Source organism: Lutjanus erythropterus, chromosome 4, assembly GCF_056507025.1.
Source record: "Lutjanus erythropterus isolate fLutEry1 chromosome 4, fLutEry1.hap2, whole genome shotgun sequence".
In the NCBI taxonomy this organism is placed as follows: Eukaryota; Metazoa; Chordata; class Actinopteri; order Lutjaniformes; family Lutjanidae; genus Lutjanus; species Lutjanus erythropterus.
Genome location: NC_139320.1, coordinates 7,811,087 through 7,838,408, shown reverse-complemented (window position 1 = coordinate 7,838,408; position 27,322 = coordinate 7,811,087). Strand labels below are relative to the sequence as shown.

At 37.7% G+C, this 27,322-nt stretch overlaps 1 protein-coding gene across 1 annotated transcript; it reads right to left on the bottom strand.

Annotated features, from left to right (window-relative positions):
• Positions 1-639: 639 nt before the first annotated feature.
• Positions 640-23,854, bottom strand: LOC146327438 (uncharacterized). Its single transcript, XM_084716265.1, has 12 exons — positions 23,743-23,854; positions 23,479-23,656; positions 19,536-19,657; positions 17,308-17,332; positions 17,012-17,058; positions 16,727-16,874; positions 15,575-15,863; positions 13,298-13,403; positions 12,813-12,959; positions 8,056-8,116; positions 5,996-6,159; positions 640-2,912 (listed from the first exon to the last, which is right to left on the bottom strand). The coding sequence occupies exons 2-12, from the start codon at positions 23,642-23,644 to the stop codon at positions 2,880-2,882; spliced, it is 1,308 nt and encodes a 435-aa protein (XP_084572391.1). The 5' UTR covers positions 23,645-23,656; positions 23,743-23,854; the 3' UTR covers positions 640-2,879.
• Between the last annotated feature and the right edge of the window lie 3,468 nt (positions 23,855-27,322).

The window sequence follows — 27,322 nt, the reverse complement described above, 5'->3', positions numbered from 1 at the left end:
TTCAAAAAAGTCTAAAGATGCTGTTTGAGCGTTATAAAGATGTCATTTCCCCATAAAATAAACTGAAGGAAGCCTGGAAGCTGCTTGATACTTTGTACTAAACAGTGGATCTGTGAGTGAATTATTTAAGTTAGGCTTTTGTTTTCAATGTGCTTGTGTATTAAAAATGTTTACCAGTCTAAATAAACAACCTTTCCTGTGGATTGTTTTATGTATTTTTTAGAGATCAGCATGAAGTCAAGCATTAAATAAGCTGAAAGACAAGTTTACTGAACATTGAAAGTTTATTTATCGCTTTAAGATAAAAACACATGTATTGTTACAGAAACATGAACTGCACCCACCACCAATCTGAACCATTATACATTTTTAAAAAAATGCAGTTTTTGCATGTTATATTTGTAAACATTCAAACAAAACACTTAGAAAAGACAGTTTTGTAACCCTCTTCCCAATGTTTCAATAATATATTCTTTTTTCACATACAGGTGGATAAACATCATCCCTGAAAAGTAAAAAAAGCACCAAAATGACTGATTCAACGAATATAATTCCTCACATTAGAAGTGGAAAGACACCATCAATGAATATGTAAAATACTGTAAATGAACAGTGTAACTCATTCAAGATGAAATAAGATGATTGGTTTTTAGAAGGCTACTACCACTCTCACCATTTATTATATTATTATTATTTGTTAATTTTATTTTACAATTTTTCAACTTAATCAATACTAAGAAATGCTCCTGTTGTCTTTGTATGAATATGTTGTTTAATAACTCAACTATAAAGAATAGAATAACTTTTTAAAACTTACAATAGCATATTTGATTGAGCAAAGAGTAGATCATAAAATAATGGACATTATAATCACTTAAAACAAGAGACAAAAAACAGAGGCTTCTTGAGAAATGGAAGAAATGTTCTCACAATGAAGCACCACTGTTACCAAGAACCTCTGATAAATGGCAGAAAGTAATAATATACAACTCTGTCAAAAACTGTTAAGAGTACTACAGCAGTGACCTGACACTTAATAACATGATATAAATCTGTGTTCAGTATAAAGATGTTTAGCCTAGCTTAGCGCTGAATGCAGGGTAAAGAACAAGTCAAGAGAAAAACTGATTTCTTCCTCTGCTTCAATCTGTTGTATGTTGTTTACATGTGAGAATTACCAGGGCTTTGAAGCAGACAACTTCACTGTGAGGACAAGATGTCCAAACGCTGCGTCACTGCAGCTACTGTTTGTTGGTCGATAGCTTTAATAGACGAGCTAACTGCTTATTGGACCACAACGTTTTGTGTTCCCTCTCTGCAGGTACTCATGATACAATGTGGACCTTTGACTGGAGTTGTTGGAGGACATCTCTTTGCTCGCCTGACTCTTTCTTCTGCCTTCAGTCACTGAGCTACGCTCACTAGGCTGAACATGTTTTGAATATTTCTCTAAAGAACACACAGAGATTAAACTGATATTCTTTTCTTTCTCCGTTAATAGAGAAGAAATAATAGTAAATGTTTATGTTTTAAACATATTACAAGTCTTGTATATCTGATCTGATTTTTTTATCCATCTCTGTAGATTTTAAGTTAAAGATTTAAACATCATTTATTTTGTATGTCTCATAACTCATCAAACTTTGGCATTACATATTAAGTTTGATATTACACATATCTACTAAGGATAGTGTTAAAAACTTATAGAAGTTTCATATTACACAAATTTACAGTTGTCATAAGGATCTCACATTTGGTTTGACTGTCATATTACTTACACAACATATAAAAACATTTAAATGTATCTAAATCTTTTCCAAGAAAGCAAACAAAAAAAATGTATTTACCAAAACACCCAAGTATTTCTTAAGCATAATAAATGAAGAAAACAGGTCAAAGACAGACCGTTACATTTGACAAAGTACAGTTTATATACTGTACTTGTAGAGTGAGTCCAAAGTCCAAAAACTTGACAATTTCCTGAGAAGTAATACAGCAACAGAACCAAACACACACGACAGGCTAAAAACATTTTTTTTTACACATGAAGGCAGTCAAATAAAACTGTATTTACTCCCCATTATACAATGCTTACTTAAGACTTGTAATATCCTCAGTATAAAAGTCCTTTAAAAGATCTGTCATGTCAATTCTATGGTTCAAAATCCCCAGAAGAGAGTGAAAATATATTGTTCTTATGATACCATAATCTTAATTTACATAAAAAAACAACAAATGAAAAGTCTTTATCAGCCCTGTTTTTGGAATCACAGATGTTTTGGATTAGATGAACTACAAACTGTGGCACTGCTGAATTAATATCACATCAGACCTTTTTCACACGAGCCATTTTGACAGGAAATAGTAGTATTGTGCATGTGGGCTCACTGGAAAGGCTCTGCTAAACTAAATGGACCAGGACCATAATTTGTGTTACTCTACTATTTCATATCAATGCAGCTGCCATCAAAAAGTTTATATAATCTAAAACCTTTTGTTTTAGGCCACTTTCTCTCACCAGGCTTTTAAAACACTAAAGAAACAACAATCTAGAAACTATTGTCATAGAATTTTACATGCAGATCTCCAGACACACTAACTGAGGACAACTTGTTACTCCAATGTAACAAACAATGGAAGTTTCACTGAAACCAGCTAATGGGCACCTGATGTTTCTGTGCAGGCTACAATAAAATCTCTGGTTGCAAGTCAGACATTTTTACCACACACATAACGTCAGATGCTTTACATTACAGGCCTGAACTTGTACTTGGAGAAAGAGCACAACTAGTGGGTTCATTTCTCTCCATAACAAATTCTTGCCTATGTCAACATTACCGTTGGGGTCTCAAAAGCCCTGCCAGGCACGTGCCGAGTCGTCAACCGATTGTAGGTTGCAAACTCCAGCTCCCCTGAGAAAGAGACACAAAACAATCAGTCAGTCTGTAACAAAAATGCAATAAGTGTTTGTGCACGTGTCCTTAGAAGCTTAATAATATGCAATACATATTACTTTAAAAAAAAAAAAAAAAAGGTTTAAGAGACAGTTCACCACAAAATCAAATACATATTTTTCCTCTGGCCTGTAGTGGTATTTATCCATCTAGATAACTTTGTTGTGAATTTCAGAGTTTTTGGAGACATCAGCTGTAGAGATGTCTGCTTTCTCTCAAATATAATGGGACTAAATGGCACTCAGCCTGTGGTGCTCATGGCACCAAAAACACACATTAAAAAAAATTCAGCAACGTCTCTTTCCAAAAATCATGACCCAGTTGAGCTGTTTGATGTAGGAACTACTTTATTTCTATGGTAGAATCTACCAGAACAACTTTCTTTCTAATAGGAAAAAAGTAGTTCCTACAGGACGCTGCTCACAAAAGGTCTGGATTATCTTGAGTAACCAGCTCATTATTTCTGGAAAGAGACACAGCTGGTGAATTTTTCAAATGTGTTTTTTGGTGTTCTGAGCATCACAAGTTGAGTGCCATTTAGTCCCATTATATTTGAGAGAAGGCAGACATTTCTATATCTCCAAAACTCTGCAACACACATTAAAAAAATCTATATGGATAAATAGCACTATGGGTATGTATTGCATAAGCAAAAGTTATTGGAACGGCAAGGACAAGTTTTCTTTCAACAGAAACATCCAAATCTTTTTGGGAATTGTTTTGAAGTAGTGTTTGGAGCCTCGCTACCAGCCCACTCAGTTCATCATGCTCTCTACACACCAGTAAACAAACCTGACATATGGATTAATAAAGGAGAGACAACTTTTCTGACATCCCTATCATGAGTTGGCCAAACAGGTTTTGAGGGAGGTGCCAGAGGAATGTTGTTGGTTAAAACAAAGGGCGTCATCCTCCACTGTGGCTTTTTTAGCATATCAGATTCACCTTATCAGGACCTGATTTATGTTGTCAAATGTGGCTTTTCACACAAACTTTCAGTCGAAGTTGTCCTTTGTCAGACTCAGACTTTTGAATTAACATGCTAATACAAGCATTAGCTATCTTACCATTAAACTGGTATGGTGAAACCTTGGGTATCCCAGTCGGAAAATTCAACTGGAAAGTCCCTTAAAATTGATTGTCCATCTTAGAAAGTCAGGACAACTTCATTATCCCCGCCCTCCAAATCCAAGTCCATGCATCAACAGTAGTCAAAGCTGTTGTGCTGAACTGTTTATTAGAGTTGGGCTGGATTTTCTGATATCAGTGCTAAAATAATAGTTTTAATGTAATATTAACTAGCGATGGCGCGATGTCTCTGTTGTCTGTAACGTCCACACCAGAGGACGACTATGTCAATAGACAGCTCAAGCATTTAAGTAGCACCGCAACGAGGCACTGAAATCTGTAATGTGAGTCGATCCAGTAGGTACCAGATGTATAGGTTGGTTTTGGGGGCCAACCCTACTGTTTATGAGCACTTCATCAGTCTTAAACACAGAGGACTACTGTGTACTTCTATCTGTGGACATTTTGCGACAGTGTTTGTGCAAAATACCACAGAATGCATAGTTAGCAACTGGTATTGCTAACTTACAACTTTGTGTTCATCTTGGCTTTCCAACTTATTGCACTGAAACACAAACCAGCAGTAAAATGAAAGGCAGCATTAAGGATCAGTAAGTACAGCTGAGGCTCTCGTAGTATCCTGTTGTTGTCAGGATTTGTCACTCTTGAACCAAATGTTCCACTGAAGGAGAAACAATCCTTACAGGCATGCTGATATCTTAGCAGCTTTGCACTGACAGCAAGTACATCTAAAAATAGACAAGTTGAATAAAATGTTGATGTTCAACCTTCCATTATGCAGAATTTGGCAACCACTACTGAAACAACACTTCAGAAGCAAATGAGCACACTACAGTCCTCTGCAGTAGCATATTCCAAAATACAACTCCGGCTCCGGTTCTGGAAGTGAATTTCCTGTTTATTCACTTCATTGACATTCAGTAGCTTATATAAGCTTATATAACTCTTATATAAGTTAAGAGTTTTAAACTTTAAGCGTCTTTAAGCGTCTTTGAGTATTTTGAAAAGCGCTATATAAGTATAATGAATTATTATTTTATTATTATAAACTTGGAACCAAACCAACAAAGTAAGAGATGAATCGTGACCATAAAACATTTGATTTGGAAAAAAAAAAAAGTCACAGGTACAAAATTGTGTACATAATTATTTCAAGATTGAAGGAACTACTCATCCCATAAAGCATTGTGAATAATCCAACTCTTCTTATAATGCAAACAAAACACACTAAAACATAGTGAATAAATAAATTAATTAGCTACCAAACTAGCCGGCCTGCTAGCGGGGCTATCTATTTGCGGGGGTGTTAAAGATTAAAGCAACGGAGTTCTGCCAATAAGAGACGTCACTGTTACACTGAAGGATTGTGGGTATTGTATTTCTCCGTAACACTGGCAATAAAACATTTTTCTTTCGACAAGGTTGACATAATACAGACTTGTGGCTTCTACAGGAGAATGTACCATCGTTTCACAATCTATTTTTTTTATTTGATAAGGATGATGAAATTTAACATAGTTCTCATACTGAGAATGAAACTGATGTGTTGCATAGACAGTTTACAGCTACGGCTCATTTTCAACTCTTGAACCTAGCTGGGCTTTCACATGAAGACCTATACATTCAGAATATGAGTGGAATTTTCACTTCTGTTGAGTGGTATTGACATTAACTCAGAATTTTGTTAATGGTCTTCATGATGTGCTATCCTGCTGAAAACAAGGGACAACTGCCTTCAGCAGTTTCTCATAACATGATCACATCTCATTCAATATCATTGCCTCCAAATGTCATTTCAAATGAGGCTCTAATGCTATAACATGAGCTCATGCTCTTGGATTATTCTTGGCTTTCAGTCAATACAGCGCAAAAATTCATGATCCCATATTTCTGATTTGATGCCTTTTGTGTGTAAAAAGGAAAAGTCGCCAAAATCTCGCAGAGTGTCTCACCATGGTGTGAAGGTAGCTGCCCATCTGCAGCAGACACTCCAGGGTTTCCATCATCTGTTCCTGGCGGAGCGTGTGGAGTCTGGTGTGATTGGGAGATTTGCTGCTTTCCAGCTCACGAACTGCGGCTTTCAGAGCCACTGAAGCACACTGGAGGACACTCATTCCTGAGAACACACACAAACATTTGGATTACTGGACATCTGCAGAGCTTTTATTCACTATGGCCACTCCCTATCACTTTAGCATTGAACCATACCTAAACATAACTGTAAAATGGTAACGATAAATACACCAACTGATCTCAACTGAAATTTTTTGGTGACCAATCAAAACTTAGTTTACAGGTAGTAAGTTGCACTGAGGGGGACTGTTGTTGTCTTTCACTACACACAGATCCTGGGTGTCACATTGTTCTAATACTCCTGCTTTTATATGTGACTAATAGGGATGTAACGATGCATCACGAGACAGTTAAAAATGACGACTGAAATCGGTTGAAATGAAAAATTAATTGTGATGCCATTTTTATAGAGCAGAGCGCGTAAGACTGTGTGAGACCGGCCCGACCCGGAGAGAAAAAGGTATATGTGTTTCTGACAGAGCTGGTTGGATATACTGTGCGTAATTTTGCACACATCAAACTTCAGAAACACTTTCAAATTCTGTTTCCTACAGCCACAGTAGTGTTAGTGGGACGGAAGAGTGAGGATGGGAGGAGGAGTGAGGATGATATATTGTGTGCTCTCGCACTTTCACTCCTTGAACCAGGAGGTCTGTCTCCTGGCTTTGAAAATCTTTTCTCTTTGTTTCCTCCTGGAAAATCTGCCGTCATGCTGCCATTGCTTGCACGCCTGGCGTACCTGCTTCTTGAAGGTGAGAGCTGACTTTCTGATCGGCTTATTGCATGTTTGGCCTAAACTTGCCGGTGAATTAATGAGGGCACTTGGGCACATCTGATAGGTGTATCCCGCTGTGCGCTGGTGATGCAAGGGGCAGGATGGGGCAGGACACCCCTGTGCCCTTGGCGCAAGATGGCAAAAGTGGATCTGGACACACCTTGAAAAAATTAAATCCATTGTGCCTCTCACTTTCCACTTGCGCTTTTGATCAGCGTAAGATAGAGATCCCTGTGTTCAAAAATGAAGAGGGTGAGAGGATCACAGATAAGATTGAGGCTGTGTGCAAATACTGCAAGAGGGTGATGATCTAAACAAGTAGCACAACCAACACGATGCAACATGTCACCTGGCAACATAGTGAGAAACTCAAATCTACACCGCCTTAGCAAAGAAACTGTTAAAAGGATAATACAACACACTGACAAGCAGATTTGCAAACTAGGAAACATGCAAACCTTAGTTTGTTTATTTGATTTATAATATCATCACTTGTTATATTGTTCATATTGTTCATTTAAGATGAAATCTAATTTCAGTTGTACTTTTAAGAAGAGGACATATGTTTTTTTTTTTGCAGTTTACCTCAGAGATAAATGAAAACGGGTAGAAGTCGTTTTCATTAAATATACATTCATTGCACAGTTTGTGTTTTGCAGCTACACCCTACCTCAGATGTTGTGTTTTTTGTCTGAGAAATAAATACAGGAATATTTTTCGGTCATAATTTGTCTGCAAGCTCATTCTGTTAAAAAAATCATGAAAAAATCATATCTTGAAGCCAGTATTGGAAATCGTATTGAATCATGAGTTTAATGTATTGTTTCATTCCTAATGACTAATTATTTGTTATGATTATTTACAGTCTTTTGATCATTTGTTGCTTATACTAATTTTGGTTTTTAAAATAATTCTATGTTTTTTGTGCAGATGAAGGCTTATTTTCTTCTTAATATACCTCAAACTAAGTGTTTGCTAGTGTGCCTCTAAACTTTGGAACAGCTTACCATATTTTGCTGCAATGGTTGTTGAAATGATTTTTTTGAATATGTATCTTTGTATGTGACCACCCATCAACATCCCTTTTACTCTAAATGTAAATCTACACTTGGTAAAGAGCTACGTAAATACAGCCTCAAGAATCTGAAAGGTTACAGCACTTACCAGAATTATCAGTGGCTTCAACATCAACATACACACCATCCATCATTGCGTGTTTTAGAACCTAAAAGAAAACATATGTACTGCTTAAAGACATGAGCCAAGATCTCAAGGAGCACCACAGACAGATTCAGAGAACAAACTTTCTTCAGACTTTGTATTGTAAACTGTGTCCAGTGTGTCCCTCCAATATCACATCTCCTACCTTGCATATTAGGTCTGTAACTGACAGTTACTGTCATTATCAACCAGTTTGATTCATCCTGTACTGCAGTCTGTCAAAAAAATTGCACAAAATTGGGAAAATGGGAAAAGTGGGAAAATTGCTCATTACAATTTCCCATAGCCCAAAGTGACGTCTTCAGATTGCTTCTTTTGTCCAACCAACAGCAGTGTTTCCTCTAGGATTTTTTTCAGCAGCGGGGGCAGGCGTTCCATTTCTCTTCTTAGAGAAATATTTCAATAAACTCATCTGAAAAATGCAGTCAGTTGTTACATAATGGCGTGTAGATATTAACGTTAGCCTAATACTATCAATTAGTTTACTCACGTTAGCGACACTGAGTTGGCACCGGGCCAAATTAACTTAAACTACCGATAAGTTACGTAACGTTAGCTGGTCATCAACATATTGTGAACGTCTGTTTAACTTTTAAAAATCTATGTCGAGTTATCTCAAGCTAATAACTTACGTCTACCTCTTCTCCGGCCGGTAATTCGCTGCTTTATTGTTTATTTGTAATTCGGGAATTCGCTCCTCTGACTCTGCCCTGTCGCCTAGGTGCTTGACGCGCTTGACGACTGCGCCCCCCAAACAACGCTAGCATCATGCAAATGAGCACGCGCAAGTATATTTCCATACAGAGCAAGATAGTTATCTGCAGTTTACCTTAGTGCTCGCAAGTACCCGACAGGAGTCTGTTTTGAAGGTGGAGAGATGCGGCGGTGGTGTATTTGCGTCAACAATAAAAAAAAAAAAAAGAAAAGAAAAGAAATTTGAAGGAGTGGCGGGCCACCACTCCTAAATGAATGTAGAGGAAACACTGAACAGTCCAAAACCCAAGGAAAAACAGCAAATTCTTCAATTTAAGAAAATGGAACTGGCAAATGTTTCACACTTTTTCTTCAAAAATGCCTGAAACGATTAATCACTTAATAAGAAAAAGGGGCAAATCATTTTTTTAAATTGACTAATCTATTGCTGAATGATCGTTGCAGCTCTACAGTTTGTTGTGAACCAAAGCTGTGCTCAGTTTGAGCTGAACATGACAACAGATGTTAGTGTGGCTGATGGAGGGTATATAAAATTTAATTGAGGTGCTCACACTTGATTTGACATGTAGAATACTGCTTTGGCAGTGTGTGGAATTCAAGGAACGCTGCTTTTAGATGGCCGTAAGCAGAGAACTCAAGTATATTCAAGTATATTCTTGCTGTAGCGTTGGCAGTATCTACTGGTCGCTTAATGCATGATCAATGCATGGTTTAAAATGGTTCTGGTACATGAATTCATTGAAATTATTAGGGATATGTATGTCATGGAGAACTGACCTTTTGTTTAAAACTGCTAGTAACACGATTCCAGTTATACTGGGCCAAATGTTGTTTTTGTTTTCCTTTTGTCTGTTTTGGATTATTTTATATAGTTAGATTGATGTTGAATGTTTTTTGTCTTGTACTTGTCTGTCGTTACTGTTGACTTAAAAAAATGAGAGTTACGCTGTAAAAGGTCTTTGTTGTAAGTCAGAATGACAGATGATTTATGAGATTCCCTCAGTAAAAAAAAACATAAATTGCTAAAATGGTGTTGGAACTAATGGTTATTATTAATTCATCTGCCTGTTATTTTTTGACTGATCATTTTCTCTGGAAAAAGTAAAAAAAGAAAAATAAGAGACAGAGAGAGAGAGAGCGAAAAAAGCTCCCAATGGCGATGTCTTCAAAATGCTTGTTTTGGTCTGTTGACCAACAAACACACCAAAAAACACAAAATGTAACCAGCAAAAGATGTAATCCTCACATCTGACAAGCTGTAGCCAACAGCATGTTAGTGCTTTAGTTTGCAAATGCTTTGAAACGATTGATAATCAAACGTTAGGAATTTATAAAACAATCTTTGGAGCTTGCACATGGTCAAAGAAGAGAGGCAGATTTTGTGACTGCCAATGACCATGTGCACACTGCACTTCCACTCCACTGTGACACATGCTGAGTCACCTAAATATAGAGCCTGAACTATGCATCAGTTGGCTGATATTGATCACAGCTATATCAGTCTGTATTTGTATCGGCGTATATCTTGTTCAATATGCACCAGTATGAAAGCATTTCTACAGAACACAAAGCAGATTGTTTTTGTTAAGTTATATGTTTACATGCAGTATTTTATGCATATTTGGTCCTTTTTCTTAATTTGGGCTGCACAATTAATCGAATTCTAATCAAAACTGTAATATGGCAAAATAGCATATTATGAAGGACTATAGTGCTGCAGAGATGCTCTGTTCCCTATAAAACACGTTTGTTTGGTACAGACCCCAACAAATGTCACACTGCCATGATTTCAACTTTTTTTTCCCCAGTGAAAATGAAAACTGTGATGCAAAAATGATCACTGTCACCAAATGTGATTCATATTCCGATCACAATATCTGTCAAAAAAACTGCATTGTGATTTTTTTTACTGTATCATACAGCTCTACTCTTAATTTAGTTTTAAAGGTTTTTGTTACTTGCAGTTGCACTTGCAGACTATTAAATATACCATTGAAAGTTCAGTGCTTCGGTGACCTGGTGTCATTTTGGATGATAAATTTTATTGTTAAGTTGTAAAATATCCTGCCTCCATAACATATTGTGGGATCACTGCAAAAAATGTGCGTTTATATATATATGTTCTATATATTACACAATTATTAACAAATATATCAATATCAGAATTTGTTTTTCTCCCTATGATCAACGTTGGCCCCAAAAATCCTGTATTGTTTTGGGCTCTCCCAAAATATAGATATGGGAATAAAAACAAAGTGGTGCAGGTTTCAGTATGTTTTGTTCTTCACAGACAGAAGAAAACAATTCAGTCTTGCCAAACAACATCTGCTGTGTGTATTTAAGCTGTGCTGTAAAGGAGAGAAAACTCTGAAGCATAATGACAGGTTACCTAAGTTGCTCTTCAGCTTCACCTGAAAACCTGAAATAACCTCTGTGTCTGTACGCACATGCAGTTTGAGATCAATATATACGAGCATCATACACCCTTTAACATCTGATAGTACACTATGTGCCACAGTGATCCTCTTTGTTCTCCACAGCACATGCAACATGACTCATGCATCACACAAACAAAATTATAAAACCACTTCACTCAACACATGACACTGGTGAAATACTTTCAGAGCACAGTGACTAACCAGAGGACGCAACAGTAAACAGCGGCTGTGTTTTCAAAAACAGGCTACGTTGGTTTCTGTCAGAGCTTTATCTACAAACTCAGACGCACAGATCCTCAAACCCTCCTGACATGACAGCCAGTACATGTGTGTACCTGCATGACCTGTGAGTTCGGATCAGAGGAAACCCCGTCTGTAGCACACATAACTTCTGACAAGTGAGGCCATGATGCTCGCTTTGATATGTGAGTAGCGCCTGTGAACTGTGTGCAGAGACATTTATGTAATAAGGAAAAGAGGAATGGTAAACGGGTTGTCCCACACACTCGCTTGGCCAATTAACATGTCATCTTTTCAATTGTCACCTGACTGGTGATGAGAGATGTTCCTGATGACTCATGTCACTGTTGATTAAATGGAAATCTCAATTAAGAGTAATCCACTCATCTAAAAATAGGTAAAACTCTCTTTGGCTAACTAAGTGTGGCTAACATTGGCAGTGAGAGCAGCAGCAGCCTGCTCTCCTTGCAGATTAACGTCCACATGCCCACACTGAATGTAGTTATGCACTGCTCCTGTTGAGTGGTTATATGCCAGTTTATTCTGACACCCTACATATTTTTCATTTTCTAGACCAAATACTGCCCAACCCTGTCAGTTTTACCAGATGTCATCTTTGTTTCACTTTGGGTTACATCCTGACATTAGCACCCATCTAGTGGCTTCATAACATTTTAGATGCAACAATTAACCATTGTTGTACATTAATAAAATATTAATAATTAGTAGGGATGTAACAATAACAAAAACTCAAGGTATGATGATGTCCTGATAAAAAGTCCAAGATAGAAAATCAAACTTGAAAAATGTCCTAAACAATAAATCTGATGTTCATATAAAATTTGTTTTCCTTATAATTTAAAATGCTTCTGCTTTCTTACTTTTAATAAAATAAAAGTTTTATCAAATTTAATAGAAATAATAAAATAATTAATCATGTAATATGGTAGATATCAGACTTTTCGTTATTGCCATATTTGATTAACTGTTACATCCCTATTAATTAGTTTGACTGACTAGTATTACCCTTAATCTTCTAACTAGCAAGTGTAGCAATGTTTTATTGACTAGTCGACTAATCAGGCACATCCCTACTGGCATTTTCAATAATTTCACATTTAAATTGCAGTCAATCAGTGTCATATTTAGAAAATCCTGGCACCCAATGATGAGGCGCATTAATCATCTGTGTTTTGCCATAATTCCATCAATGGTGTCTGAACTACAATATGTCACATGTAATGATGAACACCAGAGACTTTGTCCCAGCACATATTGAACCGCAGAGAGTAAACACAAGGCTCTAACCTCCAGGACTCTGATGTAGCCTTTCTCAGCGCTGAGGTGGAGGCAGGACTTTCCTGAGTTGTTAGTCTCATTGACGTTTGCCCCCAGGTGGATCAGGTCTGCTACCATCAGGTGGTGGTTGTGCTTTGCTGCATGAAGGAGGGCAGTCTGTGAACAGAGGGACATTAACACAAACTATGAGTGGACCAGCGCTGACACAACATGCGAAATGTGTTAAATTTGTGTAAATGCACCCATTGCATGAAAGCTAAGAGTTTTTGTTTGCAGCTACCTAAATATCATATCATATCAAGTCCAAACACACTTGTCGTAACTGTTCAGTATAAATCTTTAACATGTAATGATATATTTTGTAAGGATAAGGATGTGGAGGATAGGATACAATATGATCTGATGTGAACAAACCATCTTTTTTATGTAATCTACATTATGATAACTATTATAATGGTGGCTGTCACACAATCTAAATAGTCTTCGTACTGTACCATTCCATCAGAGTCTTTGAGGTCCAGGCTGTTGAGACCAGCCATCCTTTTTGCGATGCTGTAGCCCAGTGCCCTCTTCCCCACACACGCCACTTTATGGAGAGTTCTGGGGACAAACACAATCACGCATATTTAGACAAAACTAGCCTTTGTATGCTTTTGTGAACCAGTTCAGCTGCAGTTTACATCTGTGAAGGAATGTAATAAAAGGTATAAAGTGTATTTTTTGGCCAAACTGAAGTTGTCACTATATTGTTTGACTTGGAGACTATTTTTACAGTGGAGTACAGGGGACTTAAGAGATCTTTAACGTTGACATTTGGCTGTTTGGATATAAAATGTCATCATTTCTTGAGTTATGGCCAGAAATGTGTTTTGACAGGTCATAGTAACCTTTGAGCGCCTAAATGTAATCAGTTCATCCTTGAGTCCATGTGGACATTTAAACCAAACTTGAAGAAATTATATTGCGTTCACAAGAGTGGCGCAGACAGATGGACGGACAATCTGAAAACATAATGTATCCAGCCACGGCTGTCGCCAGCACAGAGGCAATATAATTGAAAAAAAACCTAAAGGTATTTACAGCACTGACACAAAGAGGCAGCCTGCAATCTTGTAAGAGGACAGCAGGTCTGAACCTGGGTAGTATTCTTTGTAGTTAGTAGAGAATTTTCATAACTCAAACCCAGAAAGTGGGACTCAAGTACAGAAGCCTGCAGGCGTCAGTGAGCTCAGCAAACTGAACCACAATGTTCCATTTTCACAGAAGACATTTTGACTTGTCACAGTAGAAAAAACACAGGTATTAGATTAAAAATGGTTCTGTTGTATTAAAGTGACCCGTGAGCCGTGAGTGTGACAGTGAGCCAGCATGCACGAGGCACTTTTGGTCTGAAAACAGTACTGTGTACTGTTTTGCTGCAGTTTCCATGTTGAATGACATGTTCAGATCTTCAAAACGTGTGTAAATAAGCTTTGAGCTATGTTTTGTCTCATTTGGTGGGTGTGTTTTTACCTAGTAAGCAGCGACATAAGCACTGCTGTGTTAAAAATGTGTGGCCCTTGCATAACACAACAACCCTGAGTGAAGTGAAGTGAATCAGCTTAATTAAATAGTCATCGTTCATTTTGATCATAAATCAATCTCATTAAAAAGATGATATGATCAGACTAGTTCAGGCCTGTTTTTAGAACTGTTCCTGTCTTTAAACCACCTGAGACGTCCAACACAGACTTCATTATGATGCAGACAGACATTTACAGAGAAGATGAAGACCTTACCAGTTTGTTACAACGTTCTGAATCTTTGAGGTCAGTTCATTTTTTTTTCTTTTCACTTTTCAATTTTTTCCTGTACTGGAATCCATTGCTTAGTGCCACACTAAGTCACATCATCTAAAATATAACCTTACATAGGAGAACGCTCTATCGATTCAACATTGCTCTTCTATTACATCACTGAACTCACGATGGACAGTGAAAAATTATAAAGTGTAATATATTTTTTTATTCCACTCATTCTTTTTACTTACCAAGACCTGGTGCCTACATTACCCACAATGCACAGACTGGTAACAGTTTAGTCCAAATTTAGGGCATGATACAGTAGCAGCGGCTAATGTAGCCTTGAGTTGCCAGCCTCGAGCAGAGATAATGAACAGGCTACTCATCTGATCCACATCCCCAGATTTATTTCATTTTCCCAAATGACACTGACTCAATTCACATCACTTGAGGTAATTTATCAGACTACATGTGGCTTAATACTATAGTTTTGACAATTAGTCTATCATTAAATGAATCGCCAACTATTTTGATGATCAATTCATTGTTTGAATAATTTTTAAGAACAAAAGTCAAAATTCTCCCCAGGTTTCAGGTTACTAAATGTGAATATTTTCCTGTGTCTTTGCTCTTTTACAATCAGTAAGCTGAATATCTGGGCTGTGAGCAAAACAAACTGTTTGAGGCTGTCATCTAAGGTTTTAGGAAACACTGATTAATATTTTTGACCATTTTTTGACATTTTATAGACAAAACAACAAATCAATTAATCAAGAAAATAACCGACAGATTAATGGACAATGAAAATAATCCTTAGTTGCAGCCCCACTTTTTACAACTTTTTACACATAAGCAGCAGAACTCAAACAACAGTGAATAGAATTGATGTGTAAAATCAGACAAGAGTTCCTCTTCAGTCCGTGGATGTAAAGCATCTTTTCACACGCACACACACACACACATAAAATGACATTTCAGCATAAAACTTACGTCCTGCCATGTCCGTCAGTGCGCAGCAGGACAGCGTCAGAGATGTCCCTCAGCTGGCTCTCCTCTTTCTGCAGCTGTGCCGAGAAGAAAGCAGAGCTATTCCTGTTCCAGTCATGGTTCTGCGGTTCAAACCACTCCTCCACTCTGCTGTCATCTCTCCCAATGTGTCCGATGTTGCACATGAAGTCAGGGGGGGACGGGGCCTGCTGGTACTCTGCTGTGCCTGGTGAGTTGGTCATGTAGAACTGGGGGCTGGGGATCATTTCATCAGACTCGTCACTGTAGTACCCTGCATCACAGTGAGAACAAGTGGCATGTGAGTTAGGGAGTAGGAGTTACTGTTAACGTATTTATCGAGTTTATATTTTAAGTAGTAACAATATAAATGTGAATCTGGGGCCTCATTACAGAAAAAAACCTTCTTGTCCTATCTTAAGTTTCCAAGACAGAAGCTATTCTTAAACTCATGGCTGTGTCCTATCCTATCTCAAACATCATATCTTATTCTCAACTTAGAAAATCCTAATTAGAGCTGTAAAACCGAATCTCCAATCAGTACTCATCCTTTTATGCCTGTATCCATGGCAACAGCTGTCTCACTTCACTTGTCGCTAGCTTGTGAATGTACAAGAAAAGATGAGCATTCAATTGATGAGTTAGAGGAAATGATCATCTCTTGGAGGAGAGTAAATAATAAAAGTTTTCTTGCCCATGATAAGGATTTATATGGATTCACTATGTCGATCAAATTCAAAATGAATTGTCTTGGCAGTCAATATAGACAAATAAAAATCTGGTCCATGCAGTTTGAGGAGCCTCTGAATATGAATATTTTGTGCTCATGTTGTTCCCCATCTTCATTGTCATTGCCATACAGACCTAGCAACTGTGCTGCTGTCATTTTTGGCAGTTATTTTGAATTTAGGGCAGGGTCTGAATTATTATTCCTAACTTAGGAATTTCTTCTTCTTAGGATGCTTCTGTGATAACTAAATTCCTATCTTAAGATAAGGTAGGATTTTTCCCTAAATTCAATTTTGAAACATGTTTTTTATAATGCCAAAAATTCTAAATGTCAACTGAGATAAGATAGGAAATGATTTTTAGACCTAAGAAATTTTTGTAAGGAGGCCCCTGGACCCTGTGAATTACCAGTTGGAGAACGCTCAGGAGACACTGGAGGGCGGGAGGAGGACAAAGACTGGGGAGGAGAGCGGTAGTTGTTGCTGGTCCTGAGATCTTCCTCCAGCACCTCAACGATAATTGCCAACTCCTCCAGGCTTTTTGTGGGGCGTTTTCTCTGAAAGCCAAAGACAGGTATGTGGAGTTATATGCTCAGCTCCTAAAAACTGACATGTTATTTACAACATCTCTGAAAGCTGTCTTACAGAGCTTTAGGAATCTTCTGGAAGGACCTGTGGTTTTCTCAACACTCACCTTTGTACTTCTGCACACTTTACGAGCTTTGACTCGTTGTTTTTCTCCTGTGGAAGTAAATATGAAGTTCAAGTCTGAGAGTGCTATACACAATGTTTACCCTCAAAGTAGAGCCAGAGTTTAGTTGGCAGACTGCAGGATGGTGTCCTGCAGGTTTTGCTTTTACAGTTGATTCATGAGTTAGACAACCTCTGTATGAAGGTAGATTATAGCTTATTAAATGTTAAAGGAGGAACAAAAATCTACATGACACCATGCCTACATTACTATCACTAATGGATCTGCGATGTACTGACCTTTGTTCGTGTTGCTGTGTATCCCCTGTGTCCACACATTTGTGTGAAGTGAAAAGAAAAACAACAGTTGAATCAGTGAGCTGTCTTCTATATGCTTCAGATATACAACATTAAAGTTCCCTGCTAGCATGCATTATAATATACATGTTACGTCTAATAGACAAAAGGAGCTGCTGGAAACTGAGACGGTGGCCAGTGGAGAAGCCAGCATAAGGAAAAAAATGAGAGAAGGAAGATCTTCTTAAATTTTGCACTTTGAGGGAAAAAAATGATCTTGAGAATAAAGTCAAAATATTGAGAACAAAGTTGAAATGTTGAGAATATAGAACTTTTACTATAAGTGTCAGGTGTGAGAAAAAAAAATTAGAGGAGGAAGTTTTTGAGAATAAAGTGAAAATGTCAAGAATAAAGATCTTGAAGATAAAGTGAGAATAGGGAATTTCAACTTCATTTCAACTATATTCCAGACATTTCAACTTTATCCTTGTCATTCTGACTCTATTGTTTACATTACGAACATATTTTGGACATTTAAAATTTTTTCTTCGTTTCAACTTTATTCTCAACGTTTTGACTTTGTTCTTGAAATTTCAACTTTATTCTCGACATTACCGCTTTATACTCTAGATTCAAACTTTATTCAAATTATTTCAACTTTATTCTTGCCATTTCAACTTAATTTATTAATGACATTTATCCTCTAAATTCTTTTTTTTAACTTCCTCCTCTCATTTTTCCTTATTTCTAGCCATAATATTCTTCTAGAATTGTCTGATAAATCTCTGGATTTTTTGCCGATGTACTTCAGTTTACTTAGGCAGGTAAAAACAATGTATTTCAAACTCTGGTTACACCAGATAAATCCACTGAAAAGGCATGTCTTAGTTCCCCTTCAAGCAAATCTGTAACCAAATATGGAGAGGAACTCCAAAATCTAAGAGGCTGACATTTGGAAAGCCAAATGAAATTGTTCAGAATTCATTGATCCAATTTCCTGCCTATCTATCTTTATCTAAAGTTTTAAAAATCACAAGGCTGACACGATCAGGAAGATGATTCCCATAGTTTAGAAGGTTGTTGGTGGATTTTCATTCCCAGAAAAGCACATACTTGTTAAGAAAAATAAACAGAATACAAAAGAAGACAAAATAAAAATGTCTGATAAATCAATCAAGAAATCAGGAAACAAACCTGAAAAATAACTCTTCAGTAATGATGAAATGTTTCCTATTGAGTTTGTTGTGAAATTTCTAGAGTAAAAAGCTTCTACCGTATTTTTCGGACTATAAGTCGCTCCGGAGTATAAGTCGCACCAGTCAAAAAATGCATCATGAAGAAGAAAATAACATATATAAGTCGCACTGGACTATAAGTCGCATTTTTTGGGAAATTTATTTTAACCGTTGTCCGTGCTCTGATAGAGAAGTGGTTGCGTTGCATGAAGCAGTAACATCAAGAAGGTCCTCCCGCAAAGTCATTCATATTCGTTGCCTTGGCAACTATCAGGGCGTGGAGACGTACCTGCACCGTTGACAAGCCTCTCCCAGCAGCACGTTGTTCACGCACCCATCTGTGAACTTGTTCCTCCAGCTGTGGCCATCTTGCTTTTAGCCCGCGATTAGCTTTCTTTGTTTTCTTCATTGCAGTAAGAGTAACCTCCGCTTTTCGCAAGTCCCTCACAAGTTTCTCGCTCAGTCCAAACTTTCTTTCTGCTGCTCGATTACCGTTTTTGGCTGCATATTTCACTACTTGCAGCTTGTCATCTGCAGAATATGATTTTCTTTTGGGGGGCATTTGTGTTCAGTCTTTCTCAGTTGTCTTTAAGTTAATGTTTAAATTAATTTTCAGTGGTACAGGAGTAGCAGATACCAGTAGTTGTCACAAGCCTAGAGTGCCCTCTCACTGCTGTAGGTAATGTTTACTCCTTGGTCATGTCAGTCAGTGTGAAATAACATTTAAGAACATGTGAAATTATATATTTTAATTTATATAAGTCGCACCTGAGTATAAGTCGCAGGACCAGCCAAACTATGAAAAAAAGTGCGACTTACAGTCCGGAAAATATGGTAATTATTATTATCATTTCAACCACACGACTTCTGTGTACTCCAAACAGTCCCAAGGGTGGATTTCATAAGTTTCACAGAGTTACAGTGTAAGAGAGATTTTAGTGAAACTTTAAAATCCATCCATCCACTTGGGAAACAAAATAAAATCAAAAAAGTTACCTGAAAATCTTGAGGCTCCCAGCCTTGGGCTAGGCGGATGTTTCTCAAAAGATCCCTTACAGGCATTTTGACACGGACTCCGAGGTAGACCTTCTCACCATCATAAATGGAACATCTTGAACCTGGTAAAGAAACAATTAATGATGAGCCTTTATGGCAGGATTCAACTACACAGCATTTAACACACAAGCACAGACTCAGCTGTCCTTTGATATAACACACAACATTTGATGAAAGAGGTGAAACAGGTGTGCCCGATGCCCCAAGTCTGTTGGATCAGATCATACTATCATGTAGTCTAATACCAGCATTGAGATGACAAGAACAGTTACACGGTTGTCATGTAGTATGTCAAATAGCTACTAATATGAAACACTCTGTTCTTCTCTGACTCTATTTGAGCTGTAAACATTATCTGCTTAATACTGACTGAACGTGCTCAAACTGGCTTTAAATAGCTCTGTTCTGGGACTAATACCACTGGGATATGTACAGCTGGATCTTTGGTTAGCTTTAGCTAATGAACATCAGTAGGACATCAAATGGCAAAAAAGCATAGCAGCAAACTATTTTTTAATCCTCTGTCTGAATGTTTGGTGTATCTTTAGTGAAATGGTGACCTGATAGTAGTAAGTAACATATTTTGATCACAACAACTCATTTGTTAATATCTATTCTAGGGACAAAATGATAATGGGTGACAGGATAAACCATGATAAAATTCCAGACGATTAGTATTACTGTTCAAATTTGAATATCATAATAACTGCATTTGATTACTGTGCTTTGAAAAATTCACAGTTGATACTGTCCAACATCAACTAAAGTTAGGAACAGATGCAGGAGCAGCTGTTTCATTATTATGCATATTATGCATTATTAAAAACACTGACTTTGCAAAGGACACTGCCATTTGAAAATCACCAAAAGATTGTGAAATAATTTCAGTGTATGGTATTTCTTGGACATTTTCAGCACATTTTAACAATACTGCGATAATTCTGATAATTTTGTTCACTAAAATTATGATAGGAACTTTTCATTCCGTTTCATCTGAGTTCAACAGTTCTTCAGCTGTAGCAGAGAGTGGGTTAACTAAGCATATCTAGTTAAGTACTTAATAGCATTGCAATGGTGCTGTGATCCATTATTTTTATCAGTTACTGGTTTGACCCTCGCATACCATAAGTGTCTAAGACAGTTTCACAGTATAAGGTATTAGACAATTATTAAAATTATGTTACAATAACCCATAAAGGGAAGAAAACATACGTTTTTCTTTGTTAAATAAACACTTTATTTCATTAAATATTATGTCCTGACAGACATGAAACTGAAAACCTTTTCCCCCATATAAATATGTACAAAAAGTCTCCCTTTTAAAATAATACTAAGACGGTCACACTCAATACCACAGATAAGCAAATGTAGCCTACATGGTATAATAACTAGGGATGTATGATAATGGATTTTTTCAGCCAATACGATAACTGATGAGTACCTGCGTCTCATGGCAGATACGGATAAGATATATAAATAATTTCACATTTTTGTATGTCAAAACAAATTGATGTGACCTGTAGTTTACGTACAGCTGAGGGTAAAGGCCAAAACACACTAAAGGCGTCTGACGCTCATGTTTTGAAGTACACCCATTGTTCTAAATGACAGAACACGCACTGAAAGCATCTTGAATTGCGTCAAACTGACTTAACGCTCGCACTTGTTTTGATTTTGGAGCGTCTAATGAGGACCAGGGCTTTTTTATCTGCAGCTGCAGTTCGTGTTTGGGGAGAGTTAAATGGAATAAAAAAGGTATGGACGTGAGGAGCGAGTGCTGATTGAGCTTTAGCTCCACCTGTAAGCAGGTAAAAAAAAAAAAAGGGAGAGAGCGTGTGAATATGGACAGATGCACCGCCTTTATGATCATGAAACATAATATAACTGTACACTTTGGTGGTGTGTGATATTTTTTTTTAGCTCCAGGTCCCAATTGTGTACTTTTAAATACTTAATTACTCCCCATCAATTAATCTTAACTACGAAGAACTAGAGAGGGACAGCAGAGAGGAGGGAGGGAAAAACTTTTTTGATGATAAATCGTGATGGTACTGAACAGTTCCCTGACTAAAATATCTGTCTGAAACAGACAGACGCTCGTCTCCTCCATGAAACGTTTGTCACTTCGCTGCTTATTCTGAAGCTTGCTGTGCGCTATAGAAGCCCGCAGTGCGTTTTGACCTTAAGAACAATCAGATGTCAAGAGCAAAGATGGATGATTTAATATTCCACAGCTTTGACTAAACCAAATCTAGCTGACATCACTATAACAACAAAAACATACAACAGTTGTGACTCTTCAAGAACACTTAATAAACTTTTTATCATTAAGTTCCTCAAAAAACTTAACAAATATCCTTTGGTTTTTATAAAGCATTTAGCTTAAGAATTCAAATGCAATGCTTTGATATAATCTGTTAAATATTTATCAGCTAATATAAGATGATACACATATAGACTGATAAAACTGTGACATGAAATATGGGCTGATAGTTCATTAGCCAGATATTTACTGTGCATCCCAAATAATACCCATCAATTTCCATACCATGGTATACTGTGAAACTGGCACACATCTGCAACCCTAGTACTTAAGTAGAGCTTTAAGGTACTTGTACTAACTTGAGTAGCTTCTTGTGCTATGTTTCTGAGGAAGGTTTACATGACAGGTTGTTACTTGCAGTGAATGATTTCACATACTAATCATACTCTAAGTTGACAGTTTATTAAATAAGGTACATCTGACTAAATCAACACTGCAATACAAGGACCATTCCACCAAACTGGTGCATTTACCATCCCAAGGACAATACATACAGAAATATGCATGAAAAATCTCGATATAGTACATAACATCATCAAGCAAATTATCCTATACTTCCTAATTGCAATTTTAAGATAGATTATGTAAAACCTTCATAAAACCACCTACAATACTGAAAGTACAGAATTTTAGCCTGGTCCCACTCTTTAACACTACAGTTCTCCATGAAAAAAAAATGATTAGAACACTTAAGAATTTTTTGTGTGATTCTTTTCCCAATTTAGAAATTGAAATTCATTTTCCCATCAGAACTTCACAACATGTTGTTTAAAATACCCATTTCAGTTGTATTTCCAGGTTCTTTGAATGCCATGGTAAGACCAAAAGTAAGTTACTTTTGATAATATTCTAAATATGACTGAAAATATGACTCTCAACATTCAGTCCTGTTCCTTAACTTATTTTTTATTTTTGTTTTTAAAGATACTTTTAGTAAACCACTTGAAGGTGCTACATGTTCTCATGCTATTAATACTGACGCCATGTAGCTACATTTCATGTATATGCTAGCTAATGCTATGCTAGTCCTGTCAGGGGAAATGCACGTTCCATTTCTACCACTGAGAAACCTTGTAAAAAATAAATAAAATGGCCTGAAATGGACTATTACACATTTTGAATACTTAAACACTGCTATTAGATACTGTACTGAAAAAGGTAAATAATTTGGTTTAATTTTTGAAAGTCACCATACGGGAATGTTTGTGGTGCCATCATACAGACTGCATAACACTGGGAGGCAACTTGTACTCATTAATTAGCCTAAGAGTACTAGTTAATGTACCATACCTATGTAGAATTTTAACATGGATAGTTAATGTCTATCTAACAAAAATTTTACAGAGAGTTTATGTAGCATTTTGTCGGGGAACTATAACATTAACATTGGACTTCATAAGCTTTGACTTGCGTACCTTTACTGAGTTTCAACCTGTTGCTCGCGCCAAAACACGCGCACATTGCTGCCAGTTAGAAATCAAAGTAGATAACAGCAGATAACACTGCTGCGAGAACAAGCTTTTTCCAGAACAAAATTGTTGCCAGAACAAATTGTCCTACCTTTCTTGCCACCGCCCACACCTTGGACCGTAAAACCGGGAACAGGTGTGTGTAGCTCAGCCAAGCCCGTCGCGGGTTCCCCTGGCAGAGGAGAGAGCCCAGCCTCGCTGTCGGTTCTTTCATCTTTTCGTCCGTTCGGCTCCCTTCGTTTGTACCGTCCTCTCATGTTGTACAACTACTGAGAAAGAAAATACTTAAGTCAACTACGGTCAAACTGGAGTTCAGTCCTCCGCTGTTAAGAGTAAAAAACAGTAAAATACTCACCAGTTGGCGTGGCTGGAGCTCGGCAGAGAGTCACAGCAGCACCTGTTTGTTTGTCCAGGTTACACTGATGACGCCTCTGAGCTGTGCGCTCAGTAATAAGACACTACTGTCTGTACGCAGCATCAGCACGACCACGCCCACTGCTTAGAGAAGTAAACACTCCACGCCCACGCAAAGACATAACAGAGGTGACAGACAACATCTGGAATCCTGTAGTATAGTCAGGCTTCAAGTCACCGTGTAATCCATTTAATCAATTTAAGCCATTTACATTTAATAAGTTCAGAAACTACACCTCCATCCCTTAGGCTGCAGAAAAAAACGAGAAATATCCGACAGAGCTGCCCTCTGTTTGATTGACTGTTTCTAATTCAATGCATTCTGAGGGCTGAGGGATATTGATGTACACTTTTTACTCCACTACATTCATTAGTTAGCTTATTAGATACCTACATTGGGTTTTACAGACATAACATGATCATGATTGATATTTTTTATAAAATATCAATTGTAATAGACTAAACTACCCAACAGTTCAACTTAAATATACCTTATCTAAACTAATCCTGTTTATATGTTAATCAATTGGTAATAATAATCGAATTATACTATGAGGGCCATTCTGCTGTATATTCACCCCCCCCCCCCCCCAGCATGTGTCTTTAACAGGGGGTCCTCAGAGTTACTGCTAGGGGTCCCCCTAGTTTATTGCTTGAAATTGACCCATTCGTAAAAAAAAAAAGGCCCACTTAATTTGCAAAATATTGACAAAATACTACCCATGAAGTGTGCACTCTCGGGAGAAAAACATTGACGACTCCTGCTCTAAATCATCACTTATCACTTAGAATTGTGTGGTGGTAATAAATCTGCAGAGACCCTACCCTCTGCCCATATTTTCTCATTGTTTTTATCTATTATATTTATTATTTCTTTGGAAAGTTCCTGGCCGCTGATCTTTGGGCAGTGGTGTGTAGCTCCCAGCCAGGTTGGGACTCTATAGAAAGGCCCCTTCTGGTTGACCACTATGGGACCTTACTTCAGAAAATATATGTTAATATATGTGATCTTAATACTTCTCCCACCACTGTTATCATATACATTATTTACATACAGAGCTAACTGACAGCTTTAGGGAAAAAGCTGGAGTAACTTAAACATGGAACCCAAACACTGAAAACACACTTCTTGTCAGACCAGTTATGAAGTGTTTGCTCTTGATGGAGCGGGCTCTAACAATTTGCATGCTGCAGCCAGCTTGAAGCCATGCAGGCTCTTCTAAGAGGCCCCTTTCTGCTATGTGGCAGGTTGAAAAAAACAAAAAACAAAATTAAATATGTTATTCTCTTGTTGGTGGTAAATGATGTAAATGATTAAGTCACTGAAAGAAGTCACTGATCTTCAAAATGGCTTTCCCTAAATTGTCAGGCCTTTGTTACCTCCTGTTAGTTCAAATTGTGACTTTTGTTTTATGACAGATAAGTGTGGTCAAAAGTGCAACAAAATTTAAACTCCCATGCACAGAACAGAACAGTGTTGAGAACTCGTGTCGACTCGTTAATAATGAGTCACATCAATCAAAGCTGTTTTTGAGTTAACTACCCTCTGATCTTCGTGGCTATTTGCTTCAAGTTGGCTACATATAAATGACTGCTGATTATTTTCCAAAGCACCCAACATGCCCATTCAGTTCAGCTGAACGTGAAAATCAACTTGCAAGATTTGTTTAACAAAGTTACTTGCTTAGTAAGTCAAAAGAGCAGATTTGAAAAATGGACGGCATTTCCATAATAGTGGTGTCACCCGTAGGTCTCTGACGAGGTGTTGTGAAGCTCACCGTGTGGTGGGTCTGGCTGCTGTCGTTTTAGCAGTGCCTGACTTGGCCCCCAGTTAATCCAAAAATGGGCGAGGTAGCATGAAATGAAAACTTAGTGAGCCACCTGTGACAGTGCCTATGTGTTACTCAAAGCAAGCACACCCTTAATTATGCTTAATTTTAAGCCTTGATATAATTTAAGTGGGTCAGTTATATAAAAAGTCACCCCCCCATGCAGTTGTCATGAATGTTGAAGTTAGCTATAGAGGCCAAAGCATCTGCAGGTGACAAGTTCCAGAGTTGAAGCTGAAGTCAGAGGTGTAAAGGCTGAACCAAAACACTGACAGTACAGTCCTCTGGGATGTGCCAGTGATGTGCCTTGCGGCCTGACATTTTGTAGCCATGCCACAAGGTTCTGGTCCACCCGCATTGCACCAGCTGGAGAGACTAGGCGGCATCTAAAGCACTGGGGAATTCAAAGACCATGATCCTTAGAGTGCTTTGTGACTTCTCCAGGTGTGTGTAGGCTCTGTGAAGCAGGTAGATAATGGTATCATCCACACTGATGTCGGCATGGTACACGAACTGCAGCGGGTCCAGGCAGTAATGTAGCAGGGTCCTGAGGTTCTGAAGGACCAGTTTCTATAGGATTAGCTTCTCAAAGGTCCAGAGGTGCTGTAGGATCAGCTTCTTGAAGATCCTGAGGTGCTGTACCACCAGCTCTTTGAAGGTAACTAAAGTTGACTGGACAGAAAGGCAAGTAAGGATGTGATGTTCTCACCTTAGCACTGAATACCCAGGCCCAGCACAATACTGGGAGGAAAGGGTGATCAGAACATCTCTGAGCCTAAGAGACAAAAGGATAAAGACGTCCTTCCTGAGGCAGCAGTAAGCACTGTACAAGCCAGAGAACGGGAGACGGGTGGAGAACCCTAAAAGGCAGTGCTTCCTAGATTTGTAGGACTGGTAGAACTCCATGGCTGTAACAACCACAGGGGCAGGGCCGTGCAGAGACCTTTGGAGGGGCAGGTGCTCAAAGTTAAAAGGGGAATTTGCAATTTGCTCCATGGTGCTGATTCATAATCTGCCCTTTATTATCTGTAGTGCTAATAATAAAGTGAAAAATAGGGGTGCTCCCATAGCTCAGCTGGTAGAGTGTCACCCCATGTTCTGAGGGTATTGGTCCTCTGCAGTGCTCGCTGGTTCGATTCCCACCTGTGACCCATTTGCTGCATGTCATTCCCCCTCTCTCTACCCCCTTTCCTGTCATACCTTCAGCTGTACCTATCTAAAAGGCAAAAAGCCCAAAAAATAATCTTTAAAATAATAATAATAATAAAGTAAAAAGTAATTAAATGATATAGAAATCATGTATTTAAATGTATTTGTGCTTTTATTCAGTTTGACTATCCAGTTTGCGCAAGACAGCAAGGTTATAATAGTTATATATTTTATATTTATGCATATTGTATTGAATTTGTGTGTATATATACAAATGTTATAAACAAGTACTGATATGTTTAAATGAGAGGTTGAGAAAGTCACAATTCAAATTCTTCTAATTATTATTGTTATTGTTGTTGTATTTATACTGTAATAATCCAAAATTATGTGTAGTTGTAGTTTTAGTGAAATAACAGTCTATGCCTCATTGCCTCTAGAAACATAGGAAAAATACTGCAACTCATTTGACAGTAAAATGATACATCTCTCTAATGCACTTTGCCCGTGACAAAAGAAACATATAGAAACAAAAAGAAGCCT